The following is a 24,369-nucleotide window of genomic DNA, read 5'->3' on the forward strand; positions in this document are numbered from 1 at the left end:
ACCTCGTTTTTTGGGAGCAGTTCCTAGAACACAGGAGATTCTTCACCTTCTCCAACGGGTCTCTGAGCCACATAAGAGCCCGTTCCTTACCCCCTCCCGCCCCCAACTCCCACCCCGCCTTCTCTCTCTCCTCTCCCCAGGGTCTCAGTCTCAGGGCAGGGACGGCGCGCGAAGGGAGGCCCCTCTCTGGTTCTTAAAAATTTAGATAGATTAGATAGATTAGATAGATAGATAGATAGATAGATAGATAGATAGATAGATAGATAGATAGATAGATAGATTAGATAGATAGATAAACTGCTGCAGTTCTCGCCCCCTGAGCTCCCGGGAGTGTCCCTGTAGTGCGCCTCCCCCTATCCTCAAGCCCGAAGGCCGCCTCTTCCATCCCAGGGGACCCCGGTCCCGGCCCCCATCCCCGCTCCTGCCCCCCGCCGCCCCGTTGAGCTGCGTGGCTCCTCCCGCCACGCGCTCGTTCGCAGTCTGGGGCGCAGGGGGCGGCGCGAGGGAGGGGTCTGACGGCGGCAGAGGCGGCCCGCCTGCGCACCCGGCTCGGCCCCAGCTCCGTGGCGCAGCGCCGCGCGCGTCCCCTCCCCGCCGCCGCCTCCGCCGCGGGCGCAGGACGCTGAGCGCGCTCGGCCCCGGGATGCGCGCCCGGCCCCCGGCCCCGGCCCGCGCGAGCCCCGGCGCGCCCGCCTGCCCGCCGGCCGCCATGCCCGCCCCGCGCCGCGCCCGCGGCCCGCGCCCCGGCTAGGAGCGGCGGCATGGCCCGCGCGCCCCGCGCCACCCCTGCAGACTGCACCGGAACGCGGCGGCGGGGCATGCCCAGGGCACCGGGCACGGCCTTCAATGGGCGAGGACACGGACGCGCGGAAGATTAACCACGGCTTTCTGAGGGACCACAGCTATGTGACCGAAGGTAACGTACGCGCGTCCGAGACCCCCTCCGGCCGGCCGCGGCGTGGGGACGCCCTCAGACCCGATGCCCTCCGAAGGTGTGGACCGCGCGCTGTCTGTCTGTACCCCCCGCCCCCCGCCCCACCCCATTCATCCCCGCTGAGAGGGAGCCAAGCGGCGCCCCCTCCTCCGCGACGCCCTCCGGGAAGCGCCCGGGCAAGCCGGCTGGCGTCCGGGCCAGGACCCGAACCGCCCGGGCGGTCAGTCCAGAGTCCAACGGCCATGGGCCGGCGCGCGCAGACATCCGCGAGAGAACAGGTCTCCGGGGCTCTGCCCGGAGCCCGCAGAATTTTCGAGGCTGCGCCCTCCCCGGAGACGAAGGGGACCCCGGGAAAATTTGGCCGCCCCTCCTCCTGCCCCCGCGAGCGCCCACGGCGGGGCAGAGTCCCTTCGGAGGAGGGTGGCGTGATTTATTACGGGACTGAGGGCTGGCCGGGCACTGGCAGGAACTCGGCGGTGGGACAGGTCACGGGGGCCCGCACAGCTCAGCGGCCCTCCACCGGGCAGGTGGCGGCCAAGCGCCGCGCCCGGCTCACAGGCCCAGAACTTCCAGGGGTCGCTGGCGCTGACCTTGCCCAGGGGACATGGGGACAGCTCCTGGGAGACTTAGGAGAGGCGCGGAGGTGTGGGAGCCAGCACCATCCTCAGGGCCTCGAGGACCCGCCGCTGAGGGGCTGCGGAAGGGGCTGCTAGCTCGAGCCCCTGAGGCGTCCTGGCGGGCGGGGGCGCTCGGCGTTGGGGGGGGGGCGCAGAGCCCGCGAGCATCGTGTCCCGCGGGCGTGGCTGAAGAAGGAGCCCGTGACTGGGGCGAGGTGGGCCCAGCGGGATCGCGATCCTGGCCACCGCCCCAGGCGGGCCCCGCCGGAAATGAGGCGGCTGCGGGGTCGGGGGAGGGGTGCGTGGGGGCGGCAGCTCTTTGGGTCAGGCCCGCGGCTACGGTGCCCGGCGGTGGCCTGAGTGGAGCCGGGTCCACCTGGGTGGAGGACGCTGAATTCAGCCGGCGTCTGCACCTAGGACTGCTGAGTCACGCTCCTGGGGGCGGTGGGGCGGGGCCCCAGGGCCTCGTGAGAGCTGGGGCGGGGGCGGGGAGGGGGTGAGCAGCTGACAGCGACCCTGTCGCCAGTCTCAGCGAGTGTCCTAGAGAGAGGCACAGGGCTAGGGACCGGGGACTGTGGGTGAGGCTCCCAGGAGCTGGCGGGGGGGGGGGGGAGTGGGGGGAGGAGGGCGCCTCGGCAGGTCAGCTCCTCCTGGCTGTCCCTGTGCTGTGGGCACCAATGGACAGGCCCCTCAGTCGTTTGCCTGACCCATCGTTGATCTCTGAGACCCCCCTGCCCCCCCTTACTCCCCAATTGGCTTAAAACTGCTGTGGTCAGTCAACAAACACAGAACGGCCCCACCCGATCTTTAGTCTCGGCCAGGTGGGAGGCCCCACCCTCCACGGGTTGCCCTCTCCTGTCCAGCTGGGAACTTTTTCTCCAAGCCCCCCTCCCACCTATGAAATGGGTCAGAACCTTCTTGCCGGCCCAGCAGCCCCAGGCTTGCTGGAGGGGCAGGGTGAGCTGGCCTTTGGGGGGGTGGGCCGGTCTCACCCTCACCCATGCAGAAGAGGGGTCCACTGGGCTTTGGAGCAGCATCAGGAGCAGCAGCAATGACAATAATGACCAGGTAGGAGGCGGCTGGACAGGGTCCTGTGCTCTGAATGAACAAGGCCTTGGGCATACTTGCCTTCGTGACTGCTGCGGCTTGTGCCCAGAGCAGGGGGGCACCCACAGAGTAGGATCTTAGATAAGTGATAAAGCCCTGCTCCCCAGCCTGGGGCAGGCCACCCGCTGTTGGCGCCTTCTGCCCAGCCCTGGGCAGGCCAATAACCCCCCTTGAGCTTCTCTTCCACCCCCTGTTCAGACTCCCAGCCACCCTTCAGGGCAAAGTAGAACTTCCCAGGCTTCCAAGGCTGTCACCCCTCAGGGAAGCAGAGGTGAGTTGCTGGGGTTCGAGCTTCCCCTTGTGATTGGCCGCGGAGCCCTCTAGCCACTGACCAGCAAGGCTCCTTCCGGGCAGGGGAGCCAACAGAGGCCCTCCTGAGGGCAACTGGGCTTAGTCAGTGGATGCTGAGCTTGGCTGGAGGCCTTGGCTGAAGTGACAATTGGAGAGTTTCAGGAGCGGTCTGCTGAATGAGGCTGCTGGCCCCCAGGGGGACCAGGCTTCTGCCCCTCTCTACTCCCTACTCCCACATTCATACCCCACTACTCTACCCCATTTGCTCTGGCCAACCTCTTGTTCCAGAAGCTGCTGGCTCCTCCTCCCCAGTGCCCCTCCCTGTCCTCGCCCCAGCCCAGGGCCTTCTTTTTCCGGATGACTCCTTAGTCCCCTCACAACTCTCAGAGACCTTGGGAGGTTTGAGCGCTGCTAGTCATTCACACCTTGGCTGTGACTTGGGGCAGCTGTTCTGTTTATTTGTTCCTTTTTGCTCATTGCTGGTTGCATGCAGAATTGTGATCATTTGGGGTGCAGGCATCTTTGGGGCATAGACACCTTGTGAGGATGAGGGGGTGCAGGGAGAGTAGTGCAGGTGGGGCCAAGACGGAGGAAACAGGTTCATGGTCATGTGGATGCAGTGCTGGAAGAGACCCCGGGGCCCTGGTAGGTCTGTCTGTCTCTCTACCTCTCTGTCTCTGTTCCTGTCCATCTCTATCTCTGAATATGTCTTCCTATCTCTGTGCATTTGTTGCCTCCCACTGTTCTCTCTCTGTTTCGATCATTGCTTGTCCCAATTCCCTACTCCCCCCCCCCAAAAAAAGATGCCTCCTGCTGCCTTCTCTTTTGATGTAGTTCTGTGAGGGCAGCATCGGGTCTCTCTGGGGTCAGGCTCCCCGGGGTGCATCACCAGGAGTCACCCGGTCTCTCTGAGCTTCTCCCCGAGTTCTGCTGGGGTCAGGCCTGGGCCAAGAGAGATGAGTGAGAGTTGAGGCCTTCCCATCTTCTCTGTAGATCCCCAGCTCCTGTGTGACCTCAGGACCTTCTGTGACCCTGCGTCTGTCTGAAGCCCATCCCTGACCCAAGCCCTGAGCCCTCGAGTCACCTTCAAGGGGCCCCATGGTCTTCATGGTGGCAGGCCTGAGCAAGCAGGCCAGCAGTCCTTGCCCGGGGCCATCACCCTGTCATCAGGAACCCACCCAGTCTCCTCCCAACCCCTTGGGGTAGAACGCCTCCCCCCATGTGGTGCACAAGGTTAAAATGACACCGAAGCATACAGTCTCATTTTTCTCCCATGGAGCGGCTGGGGGCTTCGAACCACACACCTCTTGGTTAGCAGTCAAGTGTCTTGACTACTTGGCCAACAGGGCGCCATTTTGGTTAAAAGTCAAGTGAAAAATGATTGTGGGTCCACGCACTTTGGCGCCCCAAACCCAAACGAAATGTGTTGCCAGCAAGTCGATGCCGACTCACAATGATTCTGTGGGATAGGGGAAAGCTGACCCTGTGAGCTTCCGAGACAGTAACTCTCAGGGGAGTAGAAAGCCATGTCCTTCTCCCTCGGCGTGACTGCTAGTTTTGAACAGCCGACCTTGGGGTTAGCAGCCCAATGCTTCACCATTATGGCACCAGGGCTGTTGGCCTGGGACACAGTCCATGCTTAATAAAGATTATCTGGGACTAATAGAGCCCACTCTTTAAGGATGAAACCAGCTCATAGTCTGTGTTGGCAGGACAACCAGAATGCTCCTTAGAGGCGAGGCTGGAGAGAGTTTGTCTCCTGTCCTTCCGGCTTGCTGTCAGGATGTAGGGAGCAACCCGTGGAGAGGACATCATGCTCAGTAAAGTGGAGGGTAGAGATCGGTGCAGAGGATGGACTGACCCAGGGGTGGCAAGCAGGGACTCAAACAGGTATGACAGTGGAGCAGGACAGCCCTTAGAAGTCATCCGGCTGACCCTGTGAATTCTACAGCTGGAGAACTGAGGGGCTCTGTCCTACATCCCGTGAGCATAGGAGAGGGGCCATGGTGAGGGGCCAGCCTCTACAAGTGGGGGACACAAAGGTTCTTGGTCCCTGAAAATGTCACTCATCTAACTGCCCCCTGGGTGTCATGGCTCAGGTTGATTCCCTCTGGGCCGGGGGAAGGGCTATGAGGGAGTCACAGACAACTGCCCCCTCTGAATCACACCTGCCCTTCCCGGGTCTGCCCACTGCTCTCCAGGATGGAGACCATGAGGGTGTGTGAGGGGTTACTGGCGGGGCTCAGTGGACTGCGTGCCTTGCCCCCTACTCTGTAAGCTCCGCCCTACCATAGGCCTCACCCACACGGTAAGCCTGTCCTTACTGAGCCCCTCCCCAACGGCAGCCCCCCCCCCCCCCCATGCAGAGCATGCTCCTGGGCTGCTTGATGTGCTTGCTGACTGACTTTCACTTAGTTCACCTTGGATTACTCTTTGTGCTGCTAACCTCAAGGTCAGTCGTTTAAAACCACCAGCCTCTCCGAGAACAAAGAGACTTTCTGCCTGACCCGTGGGGTCATTTGAGTCAAGGGCAGTGGGTGGTTGTAGTTACTGTGAGAGCAGGCGTGGTCTTCAAGCCTGTGCTGGAGACAAAAATCGAGATCCAGTGTCTTGTTGCCGGTTTCCTTCCAGTCTTTTACCCAGATGTTTAAGGGCAGCTTTAGGCTCAGGGGACAGTGGAGCTGCACTGAAGACTCCCTAGGTCACCGCCTCAACACACACACCCCATCCCCCACCCCTGCTGGCTGGAACCCACAGCTCTGGCCCTGCCCACTCTGCCAGCCTTAATCAAAGCTACAGTCAGAGCTGCAGGCCCAGGTGGACCCTGGGCTGGACCCCACTCGGAGATTCTTTGAAGGTGTGTTTTGTGAGTCAGTCGGGTAGGAAGGTGGAGCCAGGAGGAGGAGACCTGCAAGAAGCACCTCACTTCATGGGTTGAATTGTGCCCCCCACAAACACATGCCAACTTGACTAGGCAGTGGCCCACAATCAGTCTCATCTTGTGATCTGATGGGATTATCCGAGGGTGGCAAAAACCTCACCTCTGTGAAGTTAATGAGGCGAGATTAGAGCATTTATGTTAATGAGGGAAGACTGATTTAAAATCAGGAAAGGTGTTCATCAGGGTTGTATCCAGTTACCCTATTTATCCAATCTCTATGCTCTTTGTGGTACAAACGTGACCCTGATCTCAAATAGAATTGAAGGAGGACATTAAGTCTTAAAGGAGATAGACACAGATATACCATACGGATGAGGGAGGCTAAATAGAATAGAGGACACTGTCACAAATCTGAGTAGTGGAAACCAGTAATACACAGTTGCAGGTGGGGCCACAGGGCAGGAACAGGACCATGACTGGGACATGCACCTAATGTGAAATAGAAGGACTTGTAAGAGTGGTCCAGGACCTTCCGACCAAGGCAGTCAGGGTGAGACAGTCAGGCAGTCATGACCCCTGACTATGTGACCCCTGTACTATCTCCAGTGCAGTGACCTCTGTCAAGGACACACCCAGGCAAGTCTCTCAGAGAGATCCCCTTGCTTGGGCTGGCAGGAGAGGAATGGAGGTAAAGTACTTTCCAAGTCACTGTTCCCCGGGGGCAAGATGACCTGCCTCTCTGGTTAGTGTTAAGAAAGAATTCAGCGAGGCCTCATCTGCTCACAGTCTGCAAGGGGTTGCGGCTGTCGCTGCTACCCGTAACCTTCTAATACATGCGGGCAAAACACCAGAGAAGCTGTTCTGTGAAAAAGAGCACAGCATCAGGAGTCGAGGAAGGCTTTGTTTGAATCATTTTATTGGGGGCTCATACAACTCTTATCACAATCTATCCATCCATTGTGTCCAGCACATTTGTACATTTGTTGCCTTCATCATTTTCAAAACATTTGCTTTCAACTTGAGCCCTTGATATCAGCTCCTCATTTCCTCCCTCCCTCCATGCCCCCCCCCCCCCGGACGGCTTATTAACAACCCATGACATATAGATGACACAACCTTGCTTGCTTCGAGCCAGGAGGACCTGAAGCCCTTGCTGATGAAGATCAAGGAGTGCAGCCTTCCATACGGATCATGACTGAATGTAAGGAAGGCCCAAATCCTGACAACCAGATCAGGTCACATCGTGATCAAAGGAGAAAGTATTTCAGTTGTTAAGGATGCCATCTTGCTTGGATCCACAAGCAACGTTCATGGAAGCCACAATCAAGAGACTGAAAAATGCATTCTACTGGGTAAATCTGTTGCGCAAGACCTCTTTAAAGTGCTGCAAAGCAAGGTTGCTACTTGGAGGACCAAGGTGCACCTGGCCCAAGCCAGGGTATTTTCAGTGGCCTCATATGGGTGTGAAAGTTAGACATCGAATAAAGAAGACAGAAGAATTGATGCGTTTGAACTCATTGTGGTGCTGGTGATGAATACTGAAAGTGCCACGGCCTGCCACAAGAGCAAGCGAATTTATCTTTGCAGAAGTACAGGCAGAATTCTCCTTAGAGCAGGATGGCAACACATGGTCTCACGTACATTGGACCTGTCGTTAGGAGAGACCAGTCCCTGGGGAAGGACGTGGTGCGTGGCAAAGCAGAGGGTGGTGGAGCGCAGGAAGATGCTCTCCAAGATGGACCAACACGCTGGCTGCATGGGTGTGCTCAAACACAGGAGCGATGGTGAGGGAGACCCAGGTCTGCACCACGGTGGGTTCTGTTGTACATTGGGCTTTTGTGCCGTGGAGCTGACTGAGGAACCCCACTCGGGTCTAAGTGACCTTGCTTTGCAGCGCTTTAGAGAGGTCTTGTGCAGCAGACTTACCCAATGCAATGCAGCTTTTGATCTCTCTCTCTTTATTAAATACTTTTATTGGGGGCTCTTACATATCTTATCACAATCCATACATTCATCTATTGTGTCAAGCACATTTGTACATATGTTACCATCATCATTTTCAAATTTTTCCTTTTTACTTCAGTCCTTGATATCAGTTCATTTTCCCCTTCCTTCCCCCACCATCCCCCCCCCATGAACCATATCTTACATCATCCTCTGTCGACCTTCACCCACTTTTCTGATGTTCATCCGCCTGGGAGGGGGTTATAGTTAATCCTTGTGATCAATTCCCCCTTTCTCCCCCCACCTTCCCCTAATCCTCTGGTATCTCTATTCTCTTTGTTAGCCCTGAGGGGTTTATCTATGCTGGATCCCCTATGTTGCAGGCTCTTATCTGTAGCAGTGTGCATGCTCTGTTTTAATCCGATTTGTAAGGTAGAATTGAGGTCATGGTAGTGGGGGGAGGAAGCATTAAAAACTAGAGGAAAGTTGTGTGTTTCATCGGTGCTACACTGCACCCTGACTGGCTCGTCTCTCATTGTGACCCTTCTGTGAGGGGATGTCCAATTGTCCACAGATGGACTTTGGGTCCCCACTCCATGCCCCCCCCGCCCAATTCACATTGGTATGACTTTGTTCTGGGTGCATCTTTCGGTCTCCTGACTGCTGCTTCTGTGAGCAGTGATTGTGGATCCAAGCAAGACGACATCCTTGACGGCTTCAGCCCTTTTCCATGGATCGTGATGCGGCCTACTGGCAGTGAGGTCTTCCTGACATTGAGTTGTCGTCCACACTGGGAGCTGCCATCCTGACCGCATCAGCAGGTGCTTCAAGTCCTCCTCCCACTCAGCAAGCAGGCTGTGTCATCTGCCCACTGCAGGTTGTGCCTAAGCCTTCCGCTGCTCCTCATGCCACCCACTTCTCCACGTGGTCTGTGAGGCCCTCTCCCGTTTGTCCCGAGTGACGTCACAAACAGCCCCTAGGAGAGGGCTCCGGCTCTGCGGCTGACGCAGGAGGGTGTGGGAGGGACGCACAGGCTGTGTTCCAGGGGAGCAGGGTAGGGGGTGGGGATGGGGGAAACGTGGGATTCAGAGGGGGATTGTGGGTGTCTGGGAAGGACAGGCAGAAGAATGTGGCATTGGGGGACGTGAGGGGGTGTTCGGGCCATGGTGACAGAATGCCCACAGACCTGTGTGCCCTCTTCACAACTGGAGTCCCTGGGCACAGCTGGGCGAGCCCGTCTGCTGGACCCGCCCCTCCCTTAGTCTGTCCTCAGGGTTAGCTTGGGGGGTGCTGGTTGGACCCTTGGGGTTGACCCCCTGGCGTATGTCTGCCTGGTGCTTTCTTGGAGCAGTTGTCAAAGCCCCCTCCCCAGCTCTGCCCTGCCCCGGCCGAGGACCCCACTCAGGTTAGAGGGGCCATGCTGTCCACCTGGAGGAGGGATGGGTCCTGGGTTCAGTGGGTCCGGTCCTTCGAAGGGGCCTCGTGGGCAAGCCTGGGCCTCAGCCAAGGCGAGGGAGCTGCTGCCAGGACAGGTGTGCCTGGCCCCACCCATCCAGGGGCCATGGTGGGGCTGACCAAGGCAGGTGCTACGTCCACTCACTCAGTCCCTGGAACCCACTGGAAGCACCTTGAGGAGAGAGGGGGCAGACATGTGGGCACAGGGGTTGGGACTCCTGTGCAGGGCACCCAGCTGCTCAGCCAGGACCTCTGGGTGTGAGTCCTTGGTGGTGGGGATAGCCTACTCTGTCCCCTGGGGTGGTGTCCAGGACTGCCTCAGTGCAGGCCAGCCAGGGGCCCTGTGGACTCCGGCCCTCCTCCCACAGCAGCTCTCCCCTCCCCTGCGCTCTCTGGGGCACAGCCAGGAGCCCTTCCTCGGGGCGTGAGGACAGGCACTCTGCCCTTGGTTCTCTCAAGTCTGTAGCTAATGGAGTTTAATTAACCACCAGGTTGGCAGTTCAAACCCACCAGCTGCTCCTCAGGAGACAGACAAGGCTGTTTGTTCCTATAAAGATTTACAACCTTGGAAAACCCTCCAGAGAATGGCTCTGGGTTGTGTCTGGGTTGTAGCCATGCTGAGGCCGGGACCCCTTATTAAAAATCAAAACCGTGCCTGAGGCTCTCAGCATAGCTGGGGGGCAGGGTGGATGCCCTCTGAGCAGGGCTGGCCCTCACCTGGGGCCAGGTGGCAGCTGTCTCCAGGCTACACCTGAAACCCACAAGGGCCATCAGGCAATCTCAGTATGCACCACTGGCCGGGTGACAGGTGGCACCTGCTGGGGTACATCCACCCAGTGAGCCTGAGACCTTCCCAGCTGTTAGGTTTCCCCTCTCCCCTCCATCACAGTGAACCCCAAAGTGACATCTGGGAAGGATGCTGTCCCCCACTGTCTCCAAGGCCCTGAGCAGTGACTGAGGGGTGGCCTGAGTGCAGGTCAGGAGGGCGGGACACGTGAGGAGCCTGTACCCTGGGGTCCTGGGGTGCTGGGCCCCAGCACCTCCGGGACATGGACTGGGGCTTTCTCGCTCCCACTGGTTGAGGGTTTGGGCATGGGGAGGCCAGGGGAGGGACAGGTGGGGGCTGAGCATATGAGGCCCAGGGCCAGCTGTGACCCCACCCACTGAACTTCTGAGCCTCCCCTCAGGGAATCTTCGGGAATGTGGGCGGTGGGCGTGGCCTGGGAGACGATGTGGCTCCATGGTGGTGGGGTTGGCAGGGTGGGTTCAAGCTTGGCCGCAGTGTGGGAGGTCCCTGAGTCCCTGCTGCGCTGCCCACCCCTGCCACTAGCACCCCCACCCAGCTCCGCACCACAGAAGGAGCAGTGTTTTAAGGGGTTCCCATGGAAACAGCAGTGGGGGGGCCCCTCCAAGCTTCTGGGATGTGCGGATGCAGGGGGTAGGCAGGGACCTGTGCCCCTCACCCCTGCGGGGCCTGCCACCCTCAGGCGTGGCCCCACGGCCCTCAAGTCTGCGGGGTCCCCAACATCCCCCTTCAGCCTGTGGAGGTTTCAATGTCCCGAGAGGCCTGGGCACTGGTTTTGTTTCTCTTTGACTTTTCCTGGGAACTTTTACTTCTTCAAATGTCATTTTGGTGAGATCAACATGCGTAACTAAAGACTCCTGTCAAACAAACCCCTTTTCAATCTGGCTGATCACCTGTGGGATGTTGATCAAGCCAGGCCCGGATGCCGGGGACTGAGTGCCCAGAGTGTGAGTGTGCGGTGGGCAGACTCGTGCCCCTCAGGGTGTCTGCTCACCTTCTCGTTCCTAAGAATGTGACATCCTTGAGGCACAGGGAGGCATATGGAGGCAGGCGAGGGTCACACACAGTGCACTGGTCATACTCCCAGGCTGCCGTCCCCAGAGAGAAAACTGTTACCACCATGCCTTCGTCTGTCCATTCACCGGGGGTGGGTGGCCCTGGCCATCTGGGTCCCCATCTCTACCATCAGGACAGATTCCTCAGTCTGGTGCCCTGCTGGCCACTGTGGATGGACAAGTCAGACCCTCCCCCTGTGGCTGGGCTATCATTGTGAGTGTCCTTCACCTGGGAGTGATGTGGTATGTCTCTCCGTAGCTGAGCAGGTGTGTGTGTGTGGCGGGGGTGAGATGGCTGGGACCCTGTGTGTGTGTGTGTGTGGCGGCGGTGATGGCTGGGACCCTGTGTGACTGTGTCTGTGTGTGTTTTGTGGGGGGGGGGGGGCATGACAGCTAGGACCCTGTGTGTGTGGGTGTAGGTGTGCCGTTGCGGGGTGGTGCACCCACAGTGGAGTACTACACGTCACTAAAGAATCATGCTGACCCCGTGGGGCCACTTACGGTGTGGGTGGATTTGGGGACACTTTTTGAGTGCAGTTAGTCAGTCATGGAAGGACACCTTGTGGGACCACTGCTGTAAAAGAAGAAAATCGAGATAGAGGTTTTCATGCCAAGAGAAACACTGTGACGGCACCTGGCAGATGGTGGGAGCCGCGGGCTGGCTGGTGGGCCCACATTGGCGTGGGTGAGGGGAGGCGGCACTCCTTGAGAAGGGGGGAGGAAATGGGGGGCCGGGCAAGCTCGTAGGGGTCAGGAAGAATGTTCCCTTGTTGGACACAAAGGCCGACATACAGGTGAGCCTCCACCTGACTCAGGGTGAAGAGTTTGTACAAACTGGCCCTCGGCCAGCAGCACAGTGGCCACAGCCTGGGGCTCGCTCCTGAGGACGCTGTGTCCTGATGTCCGAGGGACCGACTGCTGGCACCTGACCACCCCGCCTGCCCAGAGAGTGGAAAGCCAGCGAAGGAGCCCCAGCAGGAACTGCTCTGAAGGCCTGCAGCAGGCATTTCTGCCCGAGGGGCCTGACAACATGGCGTCAGGGTGCTTCCAGGATCCCGTGCCGAGTGGACCCAGACTCAGACACCAGTCAGAATCACCCTCTGAATATCCAGCTTGGCTTCTGAAACAGCAGCTCGCCAAGCTCCTGGGAAACAGCGAAAACCAGACTCACTGCAGGAGAGGCAGGGCCCACTCACAGCCCCCCTACGAGGCAGGGCAGATCGCCCCCGTGCGTTTCCCAGACTGCAACTCGAGAAAAAACTCAAGCCTAGAGGCAAGACGTTGAGTGACGCAGCAAGCATCCAGAGAGGATGGAAGGGATTCACAGTTGCTGCGCCAAAAAGAACTCGTCCGTAGTCCACCCTTTCAGGGGGAGCCTGTGAGCAAGGACCAAGGGGGCTGAAGGAAGAAGTCCAAGCTGCGCTGAATGAACTAGCCAGAAACAAGGCTCCAGGCACTGACGGAACACCCACTGAAATGTTCCAGCAGCTGAAGCCGTGCCGGAAGCACTCACTCGTCCCTGCCAGGCAATCTGGAGACAGCTACCCAGCTGACCGACCGGCAGAGATCCACATCTATGTCCATTCCGAAGCAAGGTGACCCAGCAGCAGGCTCAGACTATAGAGCAGCATCACCGATACTGCTCCCACGTACAACGTTGTGGAAGATCGCCTACAGCGGTTACAGCAGCGCCCCGACAGAACTGCCAATGGTTCAGGCCGGATTCAGAAGAGACGTGGAGCAAGGGAGCTCACTGCCGATGGATCTTGGCTCAAAGCAGAGACTATTAGAAAGACATTGGACTGTGGGTCACCTTGAGAAGAATGGGAATTCCAGAACCCTTTCTGTGCTCATTCTGAACCTGTATGTGGATCCAGAGGCAGTTGGATGACCAGTTTCACCTGTCCACTGAGACGTCATCAGAGAAGCTGTGATGCGCAGAGGACGCAGCCCTGCTTGCTGGTAGTGAGGAGGACTCGATGCCCTTGTTGATGGAGCTCCAGAATTGTGGCCTTCACTGTGGATGACGACTCAGTGTCAGGAAGACCAGGTCCTCCCCACTGGACCCACAGGGAACATCCTGATCGATGGAGAGCAGGTAGAAAGTGTCAGGGCTTTTGTCTTACTTGGAGCCACAATCAGTGCTCATGGAAGCAAGAGATCAGAAGACGTATTGCATTAGGTAAATCTGCTTCACCAGACCTTTTTAGAGGACTGAAGAACAAGGAGGTTCCTTTGGGGACTAAGGTGCTCCTGACCCAGCCATGGAATTCTCCATCGCCCCGAGTGCACGTGCAGCTGGACACTGAGTGCAGGAGACCTTAGGAAAACAGATGCATTTGAACGGGGGTGCTGGAGAAGACTATTGCCGAAAAGACAAACATCTGTCGTGGAAGAAGCACAGCACAGTGAGTGCTCCTTAGAGGCAGGGATGGCAAGACGGATCTTACATACTTTGGACATGTTGTTAGGAGAGTCCAGCCCCTGGAGAAGGGCATCACGCTGGGTACAGTGGAGGGCAGGAAGGCCCTCGACGAGATGGATGGACACAGAGGCTGCAATGATGAGTTCAGGCATGGGATCCACTGTGAGGACGGCGCAGGACCGGGCGGGGTGTCCTGTTGCGCATGGGGGTCGCTGTGGGCTGGGGCTGACTCGATGGCCCCCAACCACAACAGCAGCCACCCTTTGCAGGATTAGGAAGCCTCGCCCTCTCCCTGGGCAGGGTTGGTGGGTTTGAACTGTGTACCTTGCACCACACCAGGGCTTCTCCTGAAAAAGCCAGGCTCCAGGGATCCCAGGGCTGTGTCCTGGGGGAGTGGTGGAGTCGTTGGGCAAGGGCCTGCAAGAAAAGGACAGGGCAGGGGCAGGGGCCGAAGGGAGGGTGAGAAGATGGGATAGGGGGCTATGCTGCCTGGTGACCTAGCTGGCTACACTTGGCTGGGTGGGAGCATCCCGGGCTCAGCTGAGTCCTCCGCCTGGCGTGCCCAGCATGGGTGTGTCTGAGCCAGCCTGCCTCTCTCTGCCCTGGCACCAGCCTTGTTTACTGAGAGCAGGTGACCTGCTTCACTGTGCAGAAGCCACGGGAGAGGGCATGAGATACTGGACGCCATGGCCTGGTCTGGGGAGGGCAGGCCAGAAAAGTCCAGTCAGTCAGAAGCATGGTGCCCGCTCATTTGCCCCACGGACAGCCGAGTGCAGTGCTGGGAGCCGGGATCAGGATGGGTCTGCAGACAGAGAGGAAAGCCAGCGAGGGCACCCTTGTCCCCTGCTCCCTGAGGCCCGTGGCCCTGCTGTCTTGGGGACCAGCCCTCAGCCATCGAATCCAAGGCTGTGTTTCCGTGGCCAGGGGTCGGTGCTGTCCTCTCCCCTGGCTCCAGAGGGACCACCTCACTTTTCTGTAGGCAATGGGAGGTGATGTGTGCAGCTGGGCAGCTGGGCGGGCTCCACGTCTCTGTGGTTGCGTCCGGGAGACTTTGAAGGACTTTGGTTCCGGCGGGAGCCAGATGGCTGAGGCACGACTCCCTCTGCTCTGCTCTCGGTGTGAAGAAGGGGGCTTCGTGACAAATACCGCCCAGTGGTGAGGACAGTGTTGCCTGTCAAGCCCAAGCCCTTTGCGCGAGAGGACCTGCTCCCTGTGTGTGTGTCGGGGGTGGGGTGGGGTGTCCTGTGGCTGCGTCTTCACACCCACCCTCCCAGGTCTGTCCCCATCCCCGTGGGCACCCCTCTTTGTCAGACACCAGCCAGAGCATCTTGTGTACAGTGTCCTTTGACTGGGCTGACTCAGAGGGAAACCCCGCCCAGTCCTGCACCATCCTCACCATCGTTCCTATGCCTGAGCCCGTGTGTTGCAGCTGCTGTCTGTCCCTCTCCTCGAAGGCCTTCCTCTCCATCGCCGCCCCTCCACTTTCCCAAGGACCATGTCCATCTCCAGGGACTGGCCCTCCTGACAACACGTCCACAGTACGTGAGACCAAACTTCACCATCCTCCCCTCTCAGGAGCATTGGCTGATCTTCCTTGAGACAGAGGTAACCACTGAAGACTCCCTGCCACGGTGTTGATGCCGACTCACAGCGATTTGTGGGACAGGGCCAGTTGCCCCCAGGGGTTCCTGAAGACTGACCCCTTTATGGGAGTAGCTGGCCCATCTCCCTCCTGTGCAGCAGCTGGTGGTTCCAAACTGCTGACCTCGCGGTTCATTGTCCAACAGGTGACCACTGTGCGGCCAGGGCTGCAGGATCACTGCTCTGGGGGTTTCTGAGACGAACATTCTTCAAGGGAGTCAAGAGCCTTGTCTTTCTCTCAAGGAGCTGTTGGTGGTTTCGAACTGCTGGCCTGGTGTTGAGCAGGCCACAACACAACCATGACGCCACCAGGGTTCCCAACACAGTCCACAGTCCATCCAGTAAGCGCACCGTGGTCTCTGCTGGCCCTCTTGACTGCCCAGATTCTGTGTGTGTGCGCACGGCAGTGGGGAAGGCGCTGGTTCACCGTAAGACTGCCCTGTCCTGGATGACCTCACACCAGTGAAGAAGCAGCCACTCCTCCAAGGAGATTGCGGTCCCTGGAGAAGGACATCGTGCTTGGTCGATTAAAAGGTCCAGGAACAGGAGATGGCCCTTGATGAGATGGATGGCCACAGGGGCTGCAGCGAGGAGCTCGGACATAGGAACATGTGTGAGGGCGGCATAGGACCGGGCAGCAAGGTCACTCTGGGTCAGCACCTACCCATGGGCACCTAAGCACACAGCAATGACAGTGACGACATTAGCGATCTTTGTGAGAGCTGGCAGCGAGGGAGGCCCTCGGGGGGCGGGGCACAGTGGCTGCCACAGTGAGATCCAACAGAAAAGGCACTGTGGGGGCACAGGGTGGGGTGGGGCTTTCTCCCACTGCACATGGGTTGCTGTGGTCATAGAGGCCCTGGAGCCTCTGCACCCATGGACATCAGAGCCCAACTTTCGGCTGAGGCCCCAGTATGTGGTGTAGCCACCGGGTCCCTGGCTGCCCTCCACCCCGAAGGCCTCTCCCACACTGGGCCTGGGAGCACACAGGATGCCCCTCAGTCCCTCGAGCCCAGGCCCAGGCCTTTACTGCTCCACTCTCCTGCCTTCCTGGCCCATCCCCCACCCACACAGCTGCCCCATCCCGCCTCTCCTGTCCAGGGCTGCCCAGGTTCCGACCCCTTGCCGCAGCCTCCCCAGCTGCTCCATACACCAACACACATTCACACAGGGGTGGGCGGGAGCCCACTATGTACAAGGAGGCTGCCGGCCAGAGGCAGGAACCTAGTGCTCGAACCAGGGCCTCTAGCCTCTGGCCTGCACTGTCCCCTCCCTTTGGGCTGGCCTGAGCATCTCTGATCTCCCCTCCAAGCCATGACCCCGTCACAGTGGCCCAGCGCCAGGTCTGGCTCAGAGTGGACATGTTGAGGCAGAAGCCCTTCAGCTGCCATCCCCACCTGCTGAGGAGACCGGAGGAGACACTGTCCACTTCGCTGGAGATGGTGGGTGGTCAGATTGTCAGCACTGCCTGCAGGAGCTCCCCACCCCCACCCTGTTTGGAGCTGGCAGGCGGGGGTCTCTGGCAAAGCCACAGGAACAGGAGGTCCTCCCCGGGGCCAGATGGGCTGGGAGAAGGCTGGGGCTGGACACTGCTGCTCCCAAGCTGTGCCCTCGGCTCCTGTCCACCCCCGCTCTCCCTTCCCATCCCCGTCCGGGAGCCTGTGGGGCTCCCTGCGTTTGAACTGTGGCGCTGGAAGGGACAGGGATGGCTGGAAGGACAAACAGCTCCATCCTGGAGGACGCACAGCCAGAGCACTCCTTAGAGACCCCGGTGGTGAGCCTATGCCTCACGTGTCGTCAGGGGAGACCAGTCCCTGGAGAAGGACGTCATGCTTGGTAGAGTGCAGGGGCGTGGAGCGGAGGAAGAAGGCTTTCAACACATGGCTGTATCAGGGGGCTCAGGCCTGGTCCTGAGGCTGGTACAGGGCCAGGCGGTGCTTCCTTCTGCCGTGTGCCCCTGGGGTTGCTGTGGGCCAGAGCTACTCGGTGGCTGCTGGTGGGGTCCCCAGTTCTCCCAGCTGGGCGTGGGGCTGACAGAGCTGATACTGTGTGTGTCCCTACACTGATGTCTACTCAGGAGCAGTTCTGGTGGACCCCCTCCCCCACCCCCACCCCCACACACTGGGACAGATCAGGCCAGCCTGGCTCTGCTTGCCCACCCACCTGATGGGCCTGGGGAGGTGGCTGTAGCCCACACAGGTCTCTAGCTTCCAGGAGCCCGGCACTGTATTGTGGGGCCGCCCCTTTCCCCCCCTTTAGCCTGTCTCTCACCAGCCCACTCCCAGGGTCTGACCTGCAGCTCTCCTTGTTGCCCTTAAGAATGAGGACCGAGGCTCAGGCAGCAGAGTGACTTGTCCAACCACACAGCCAGGACAGGTGGGCTGGGAGCCTGGTACCCAGCACAGTCACAGGGTCAGCTCCTGTTCCACCCTCGATCTCTCTGCCTCATGATCTCTCGGTATCTGTCTCTCTCCTCTCTCTGTCTCTCATGATTTCTCTGCATCTCTCCCTTCTTTCATGTCCCTCTCATTTTTTACACTTCCTCCTTCTTTCCTTGACCCACACAGTTCCCTAATTACTTTGCATCAACAGTGATGGTGGTGATGGTGAGGATGGTGGTGATGGTGGTGGTGAGGATGGTGATGGTGAGGATGATGGTGAGGATGGTGGAGATGGTGAAGAGGATGGTGGAGATGGTGATGGTGAGGATGGTGGTGGTGATGACCGCCCCTCTGCGGTCACTCTTGGCAGTGTCTTGGTCCTTCATGTCCTTGCTGCCTCATATAAGCCCATGACCACCCTGGGGGATCCCATCTCTCCCGGAGCCTGAGTGACTTGCTCTGAGCCAGGCACCCCCTCCTGGGGGACAAATCCCATCAGCATCAGAGCAAGCCTGTGAGCAGGTTGCTGCTCTCCTCAGCCTGCTGCCCCCACCACAGGGCTTCAGTAAGGGAAGCACACACAGAGCGGTCAGTTGTGGCCTGATTGGACACTGGCCTGGCCCAGGAAGACCCAGGCTGCTGACCATTGGCCAGGTCACAGCTTCTCCCTGGCTCCGGCCATCTGCTCTCATGGCCAAGCCAATACCTTCGCCACAAGGACTTGTCTAGCTAGGCAGGGGGCAGCTGGCAGCCCCGCCCTCTTGGCCCTGTCCTGTGGGCAGAAGGGCATCCCTGCCCCCAGTGGATTGTCAGTAACCAGAGCCAGGCTCAGCTGTGGGCTGTGGGCCAGCACACAGACTGGTTATGGTCAGTCCCTCTCTGGGGACCTGAGGACAGGGGCACAGCCCAGACACAGAGGGTGGCCCTTTGAATCCTATGGGTTCCTACCTGGGACAGCTGGATCTGGACTCCAGGGGGCATGGATGTCCTGACTGGCCCCTCTACCCATGATGCTCATGCTCTGCTCTCCACGACTAGGGTGGTTACGGTCAGAGCTCGCCCCTGGGTGTTCCCCAACACTGAGGTCTGCAAAGTCTCTTACTAGCCCTTGGATTTCTGCGGTGGTCAGGTCGGAAAACAGTAAGGCTGGTATGAGCCTTGAGGGGAGTGGGGCCCACTGCTGTGTGGCCACACACCACATGGGGGGGGGCAGCATTGTGAACAGCCTGCTCTTGTCATTGCACGAGCCATGCACGCTCAGGGTGAGAATCGGCGAGACGAGGCGTAAGTGTTTTCTTTCACTCACCTGTCCCTCTAAGGACACTGGTGGCCCACTGGACTACTGATGGGAGGGTTGGAGCCACCAGTTGCTTCCCAGGACGGGCTGTCTGCCCATAGACTCCCACAGCCTCAGGCCCTGCCCGTCCTGCCGGCAGATTGGAATCCACCCAGCCCCCCCTTACTTGGGGAGTTCTCCTTTTAGCTCTGTTCCTCCACCCCAGACCCTGTTTGTCTGCTTATCTAACCTGATGGTGACCTCTGGCCTTTGGAGTTGAAGCATTTGACCTGCAACTTTAGGCGCACGCATGTGGTACCTTCTTTTCCCCAGGTGCCTCTGGGTGAGCACGCACTTCCCACCTCATGGTTAGTGCCCAAGCACATCCCCCCACATTGTTGGTGTCAGGTGCCCACAAGTTGGCTCGAAGGAAACCCTGCACAGCCTGTGCGTCCTCACCACGGTCCCTGTGCCCGAGCCCATGCGCGCAGCCGCTGTCCGTCCATCTCCGAGGGCTGCCTCTCTCTCCCTGTCCCTCCTCTTGACCAAGCGTGATGACCTTCTGCAGGGACTGGTCTCTCCTGACCACGTGTCCAAAGTTAGTGCAAACAAGGAGCACTCTGGCCTTACTTACTCCAAGATCCATCAGGCTGCCCTTTTCAGCAGTCACAGTACTGTCAGCATTCTCAGCACCACTGTTCATGCACCCATTCTTTCATGGTCTTCCTTACCCAAGGTCAACTCTCACGTGCACATGAGGTGCTGGAGAACACCGCGACTGGGTCAGGCGCACCTTAGTCCTCAGAGGGACAGCCTGGCTCTGCAACACCTTAGAGGTCTTATGCATCAGACTTCCCACATGCCACGGCCTTAGGCTCTCCTGACTGCTGCTTCCAGGAGCACTGCCTGTGACCCCAGCAAGCCAACGTCCCCGACAGCCCCAAGCTGTTCTCCATTGGTTCAGTGTGAGGATTGGGGTCTTCTTGATATGGGGTTGTAAGTCATACTAAGGCTACAGTCCTTGATCTTCATCAGCATGGGCTTCAAGTCCTCCTCAGTCTCAGCAAGCAAAGTGTATCATCTGCTTACTGCAGTATGTTAGGGTTCTCTAGAGAAACAAAACCAGGATGCTAATAATTTTATATATGTTTGTATAGATAGGTATATAAGAAATAAATAGCTAAGTAATGTATAGAGCAGTACAAATGGCTCAGTGCAACTCACTTCCATGACACAGCTAATACACTGGCAGTCCTTCAAGTCTTGAGGGCCACCGGGTGGTCCTCTGTCGAGCAATTCAGGCTATCCGAGCACAGGCAACCAACAGCAAGGCAGGTCACCAACAGCCTGCCAGATGATGGTCCGACAGTGCCCAGCTCAAGAGATTAAATTCCAATTGTGTGGCGAAGCAGGTCTGAAGGAACCTCAAATTACAGTGACACACTCCATGGGTTAGGTGTCCCACAGGTAGTGTAGCTTGCAAATGGAGGCACAGAATAAGCAAGGCAAAGCACACTGGTCTGATTATCAAAGAGCAAGAGACGAGAGGCGAGGCTCCCTGAGCCATTTATCTCTCTGCCCTTCCGTTAACCCCACATGTGTTCATTGGCCATATTGACACGATAAATGTTAACTATCTCATTCTTCTTCAGATAACCCAGTGTCTCTGATTTATCCAGATCCTCTCTGACAATGCACACCCCCGATGGTGTCGTTCCCCCCATCAGTAAGAAGCCATGTGGCCGCCTGATTCAAATGGCCAACACCAGTCCATTCAGGTCACTGACACCACGGGGCCTGGTCTTCATGTGTTCCGTTTCATTTCTGACCATTTACAACGTTCCTGAATTCTTCCTCCGCATATTACAAGTTCCAGTCATTCGGGGATTTTTGCAGCTGTTTCTCACCCGCTTGAGTGGAGCCCCGTCAGCAACTGAAGGCCCGGAAGGCTCCCCTCCCACAGGCTGGACCCGCTTCCCTTCCTCGTGGCCACTCCCCTCCCAGAGACAGCGCCTCTGCAGTCAATGTCAGGGCCTGGGACCTGCAGGACCCCTACCGTGTTCTCCTTTCTTTGTGTCTGACAACCTTGCAGGCTGTGCCCAAGGTCTTCAGCGGTTCCTGCCTCAGAAGTGGGGAGCCGGGTCCCCTTCATTGTGTGTTCTTAGTCTTAGAAGCTCCACTGAAACCTGTTCACTCTGGGTGACCCTGCTGGCATTTACAGTGTGGTCTTACCTACATTAAAGGTCGTCGTACATACTTTGGGCACGTTGTCAGGAGAGCCTAGTCCTGGAGGGCATCATGGTTGGTTAAGCGGAGGGGCAGTGGGAAAGAGGAAGGCCCTCGATGAGACAGATGGACACTGTGGCCGCACTGAGGGGCTCATGCTGGCGCAGGAGCATGCAGAGGCCCGTTTTGTGGTGCCCTGGGCGGCTGCGAGGGACAGGCCTCCCCATGGCACCCCACAAGAGCGCCTTCATCCAGACGCATCAGCCTGCCTCAACCGTCTTCATGCCGAGTCTGATTTCACGTACATTTGAGGCGATTGTACCGTGGCTGGGACCAGCTGTCCCTACGTCTTCAAAGTGACACCCTGCCTGTAGACACACTACTGAGGACTTGTGCCTCGGGTTTGCCAATGCCATCAGGGGGAAGGGCCTGCTTTGGGGCTGGAGCTCGGGGTGGATGAGTGCGATGGAGAGCATAGGGGAGTCTGGTGCCAGTGGGCTCTTGAGCTGAGAGCGGGAGGCCTGTGGGTGGGGCAGTGGACACAGTTTATCTGGGCAGAGGCCTGTGTGGGGCAGTGGACAGGGGTCATCTGGATCTTCAGAGGGCAGTTGCAGGTCTGCCCCTTTGGCTCTGCTGGCCACAGCTGTCAGGCCGACCTGTGGACTCTGTTAGACCCTTGATGTTATTCCGGGGGTCTCTTGTGGAGCAGGGGCAGGGTGGGGCACCCCATCACTGCCCGAGTTGGCTGCACTGTGTCAGGTAAGGAGGATGGGAGGCCCCTGGGCTGCAGCAGGAACCAGGTACTAGGTGCTGAGGGACCTTCTGGGCATGTCACAGAGGCCAGGCAGCAGAGCCATGGCTAAGGCAGGGTAGGGTCCAGTGTGGTGGGCAGGGCTGGGCTCCAGGGGCTGTGGAGTGCCCTGGGAAGCAGCTGCCCACTCAGCTGAGGACCTGCAGCTGGCCCAAACACCACCCTTCCAGCCCTCAGTGGATGCCGGCTCATGACCCTGCAGGACAGGGGAGCACTGCCTGTGAGGTTCCTAGACTAGCTCTTGATGGGAGCAGAGTCCCGTCTTACGGCTGGTGGTTTTGAACTGCTTGTAGTGCTTGTAGTTTTCAGGGACCGGAGCTCTGGCTCCGCACAGGGACAGCCTGCTCCTAGACAGATGGAAGCCTTGTGTGTGTCTTTCTTCCGATGTCAGCAGTAAACTCAGACAAGAAGCAACCATTGGCTGGGGGGCGAGGGGGAACACTGTGAAGGGTCATCCGGTTCCTTCTGTGGGCCAGGCACTCCCATCCCCCAGAGGGGAGACCTCTGACCCAGACAAACCCCCCCAATCCATCCCTCTGACTCAGGCCTGGGTCCTGGTCACCTCTTCCCTCTGATGTGAGCTCCCCACCCTCCCTTCTAATCTGGGCTACCCAGACCACACTCCCTTCTGACCCAGGTCTGTACCCCAGTCCTCCCTCCCCCCTCCTGTGACTCAGAATGCAGCATGCCCATGACCATTCCCTCTCCCCCAAATGGGGAAACTGAGGCTTGAATATGGGCAGTGCCATGGGGGGTTTCTGGCATCATGAAGTTGGGGTTCAGGATACCAGGTGCACTCAGAGGGCATAGACTCTGGGTGTCATGCGAGCAGAACAAGCACCTACTGGGATGCTCATGCTTTGGGACATCACCCAGGTAGTCTTACACTGGGTCTCCCGACTCTGAGCTAAGGAGGGGATATGATATCCCCCTTTGTTCTCCACTGGGACCCCCGACACTGAGCTGGGGGGTAGAGAGTCTGATACCACGTGTGTTCCTCCAGCTGGGTCTCCCAACAGAGTTGGGGGTTGTGGCTAGGGCATTTCCCTGTGTGTTCTCACCCTGGTTCCCCCAGCTGAGGCCCAGAAAGGTGAGGGTGGTGGGGGGTGTTGACTGGGCTGGGCAGGGCTGGGCAGGTCAGCCCTGACACGTTTCCTGGGTGACTCCCCCTCCCTCCCACAGCTGACATAATCTCCACGGTGGAGTTCAACCACACTGGGGAGCTGCTGGCCACTGGTGACAAGGGAGGCCGCGTCGTCATTTTCCAGAGAGAGCCCGAGGTGTGTGGTGGGCCGGGCGGGCGCAGGCTGGAGTCTGCCGGGGGTCTGCTACCTCTCCTGTGGCTCAGCTGGCAGACAGAGCCCAGACCCAGAGGGGACCAGTCCTGAGTGTGCAACTAACGGGCCAGTAGGGCAGGGTCTCTGCGTTGACCATCCCACCAATAGGACCGAAGTGGAGAGGGCCTCTGTCCTGAGCCCCTCCCTCAGCAGGGCTGGTGGGGAGGAGTACTGTCAATTACCACACACCTGGCCAGTGGAGAGGGGTCCCTTCTCTGGGTCTCTGCCAGATACTGGCAGACAGTACTGGTCTGTCTGGAGAGGGCAGGGGGAGGTGGGCGCTCTTGGCTGCTTGGTCCCTACCCACATAGATACTGCCTGGTCCCCAGGAATATGAGGGGGGGTCGACAGGAGACCAGGTACCAGGGTCATCAGTGTTGATGAAGGAGTATGGGTACCAGGGCCATCAGTGCGGATGCGGGAGTCTGGGTACAGGGATGTCAGTGCAGATGCAGGGGACCAGGCACCAGGGCCATCAGTGTGGATGAGGGAGTGTGGGTACAGGAGCATTAGTGCAGATGCAGTGTAGATATAAACTGAGACTAGGCTCTGAGGACAGTGATGGGCTGTGGGGACAGTGAGGGGCTGAGGGCAGTGTGGAGCAGGTAGCCAACTGTGGGTCTGTAATCGGAGTGGCAGGCGTACTGCTTTCCTTGGTTACGGCGCCCTGCCTGGGTGTGTCTGCAGAGCAAGAACACGCCCCACAGCCAGGGCGAGTACGATGTGTACAGCACCTTCCAGAGCCACGAGCCGGAGTTCGACTATCTCAAGAGCCTGGAGATTGAGGAGAAGATCAACAAGATCAAGTGGCTGCCCCAGCAGAATGCCGCACACGCCCTGCTCTCCACTAATGGTGAGCGTGCATGCACGTGTGTGTTCCTGTGTGTCTGCGCACCCTGCTGTCCACCAACGGTGAGGCGGTCAGCATGTGTATACACAGCCTGCTGTCCACACAGTGAGGAGCCTACTGTGTGTGCATACCCTGCTGCCTCCCGACTATAAGCAGGTCTGCTGTGAGTGCCTGTGTGTGTACATCCTGCTCTCCACCAGTGGTGAGTGAGTTTGAGTCATATGTGTGCATGAGGGCATGTGTGTGTACATCCTGCTCTCCACCAGTAGTGAGTGGGTCTGTTTCATGTGTGTGCACGTGTGCATGCCCACACTCTCCTCACAGAGACACCCT

General features: G+C 58.7%; 1 protein-coding gene across 2 annotated transcripts in view; it reads left to right on the forward strand.

Annotated features, from left to right (window-relative positions):
* The first annotated feature begins 694 nt into the window (after positions 1–694).
* Positions 695–24,369, forward strand: part of PPP2R2C (protein phosphatase 2 regulatory subunit Bgamma) — a 36,795-nt gene continuing 13,120 nt past the window's right edge. Inside the window, exons 1-3 of one of the 2 annotated variants that reach the window (XM_075544666.1) lie at positions 695–916; positions 23,032–23,129; positions 23,874–24,039. In XM_075544666.1, the coding sequence (XP_075400781.1) occupies positions 847–916; positions 23,032–23,129; positions 23,874–24,039 (334 nt within the window). In that variant the 5' untranslated portion in view covers positions 695–846. Of the gene's footprint in view, positions 993–23,031; positions 23,130–23,873; positions 24,040–24,369 lie in introns of both variants that reach the window. The other variant, XM_075544667.1, reaches the window with a different exon arrangement.

The sequence above is a fragment of the Tenrec ecaudatus genome, chromosome 3 (genome assembly GCF_050624435.1).
Source record: "Tenrec ecaudatus isolate mTenEca1 chromosome 3, mTenEca1.hap1, whole genome shotgun sequence".
Lineage (NCBI taxonomy): Eukaryota > Metazoa > Chordata > Mammalia > Afrosoricida > Tenrecidae > Tenrec > Tenrec ecaudatus.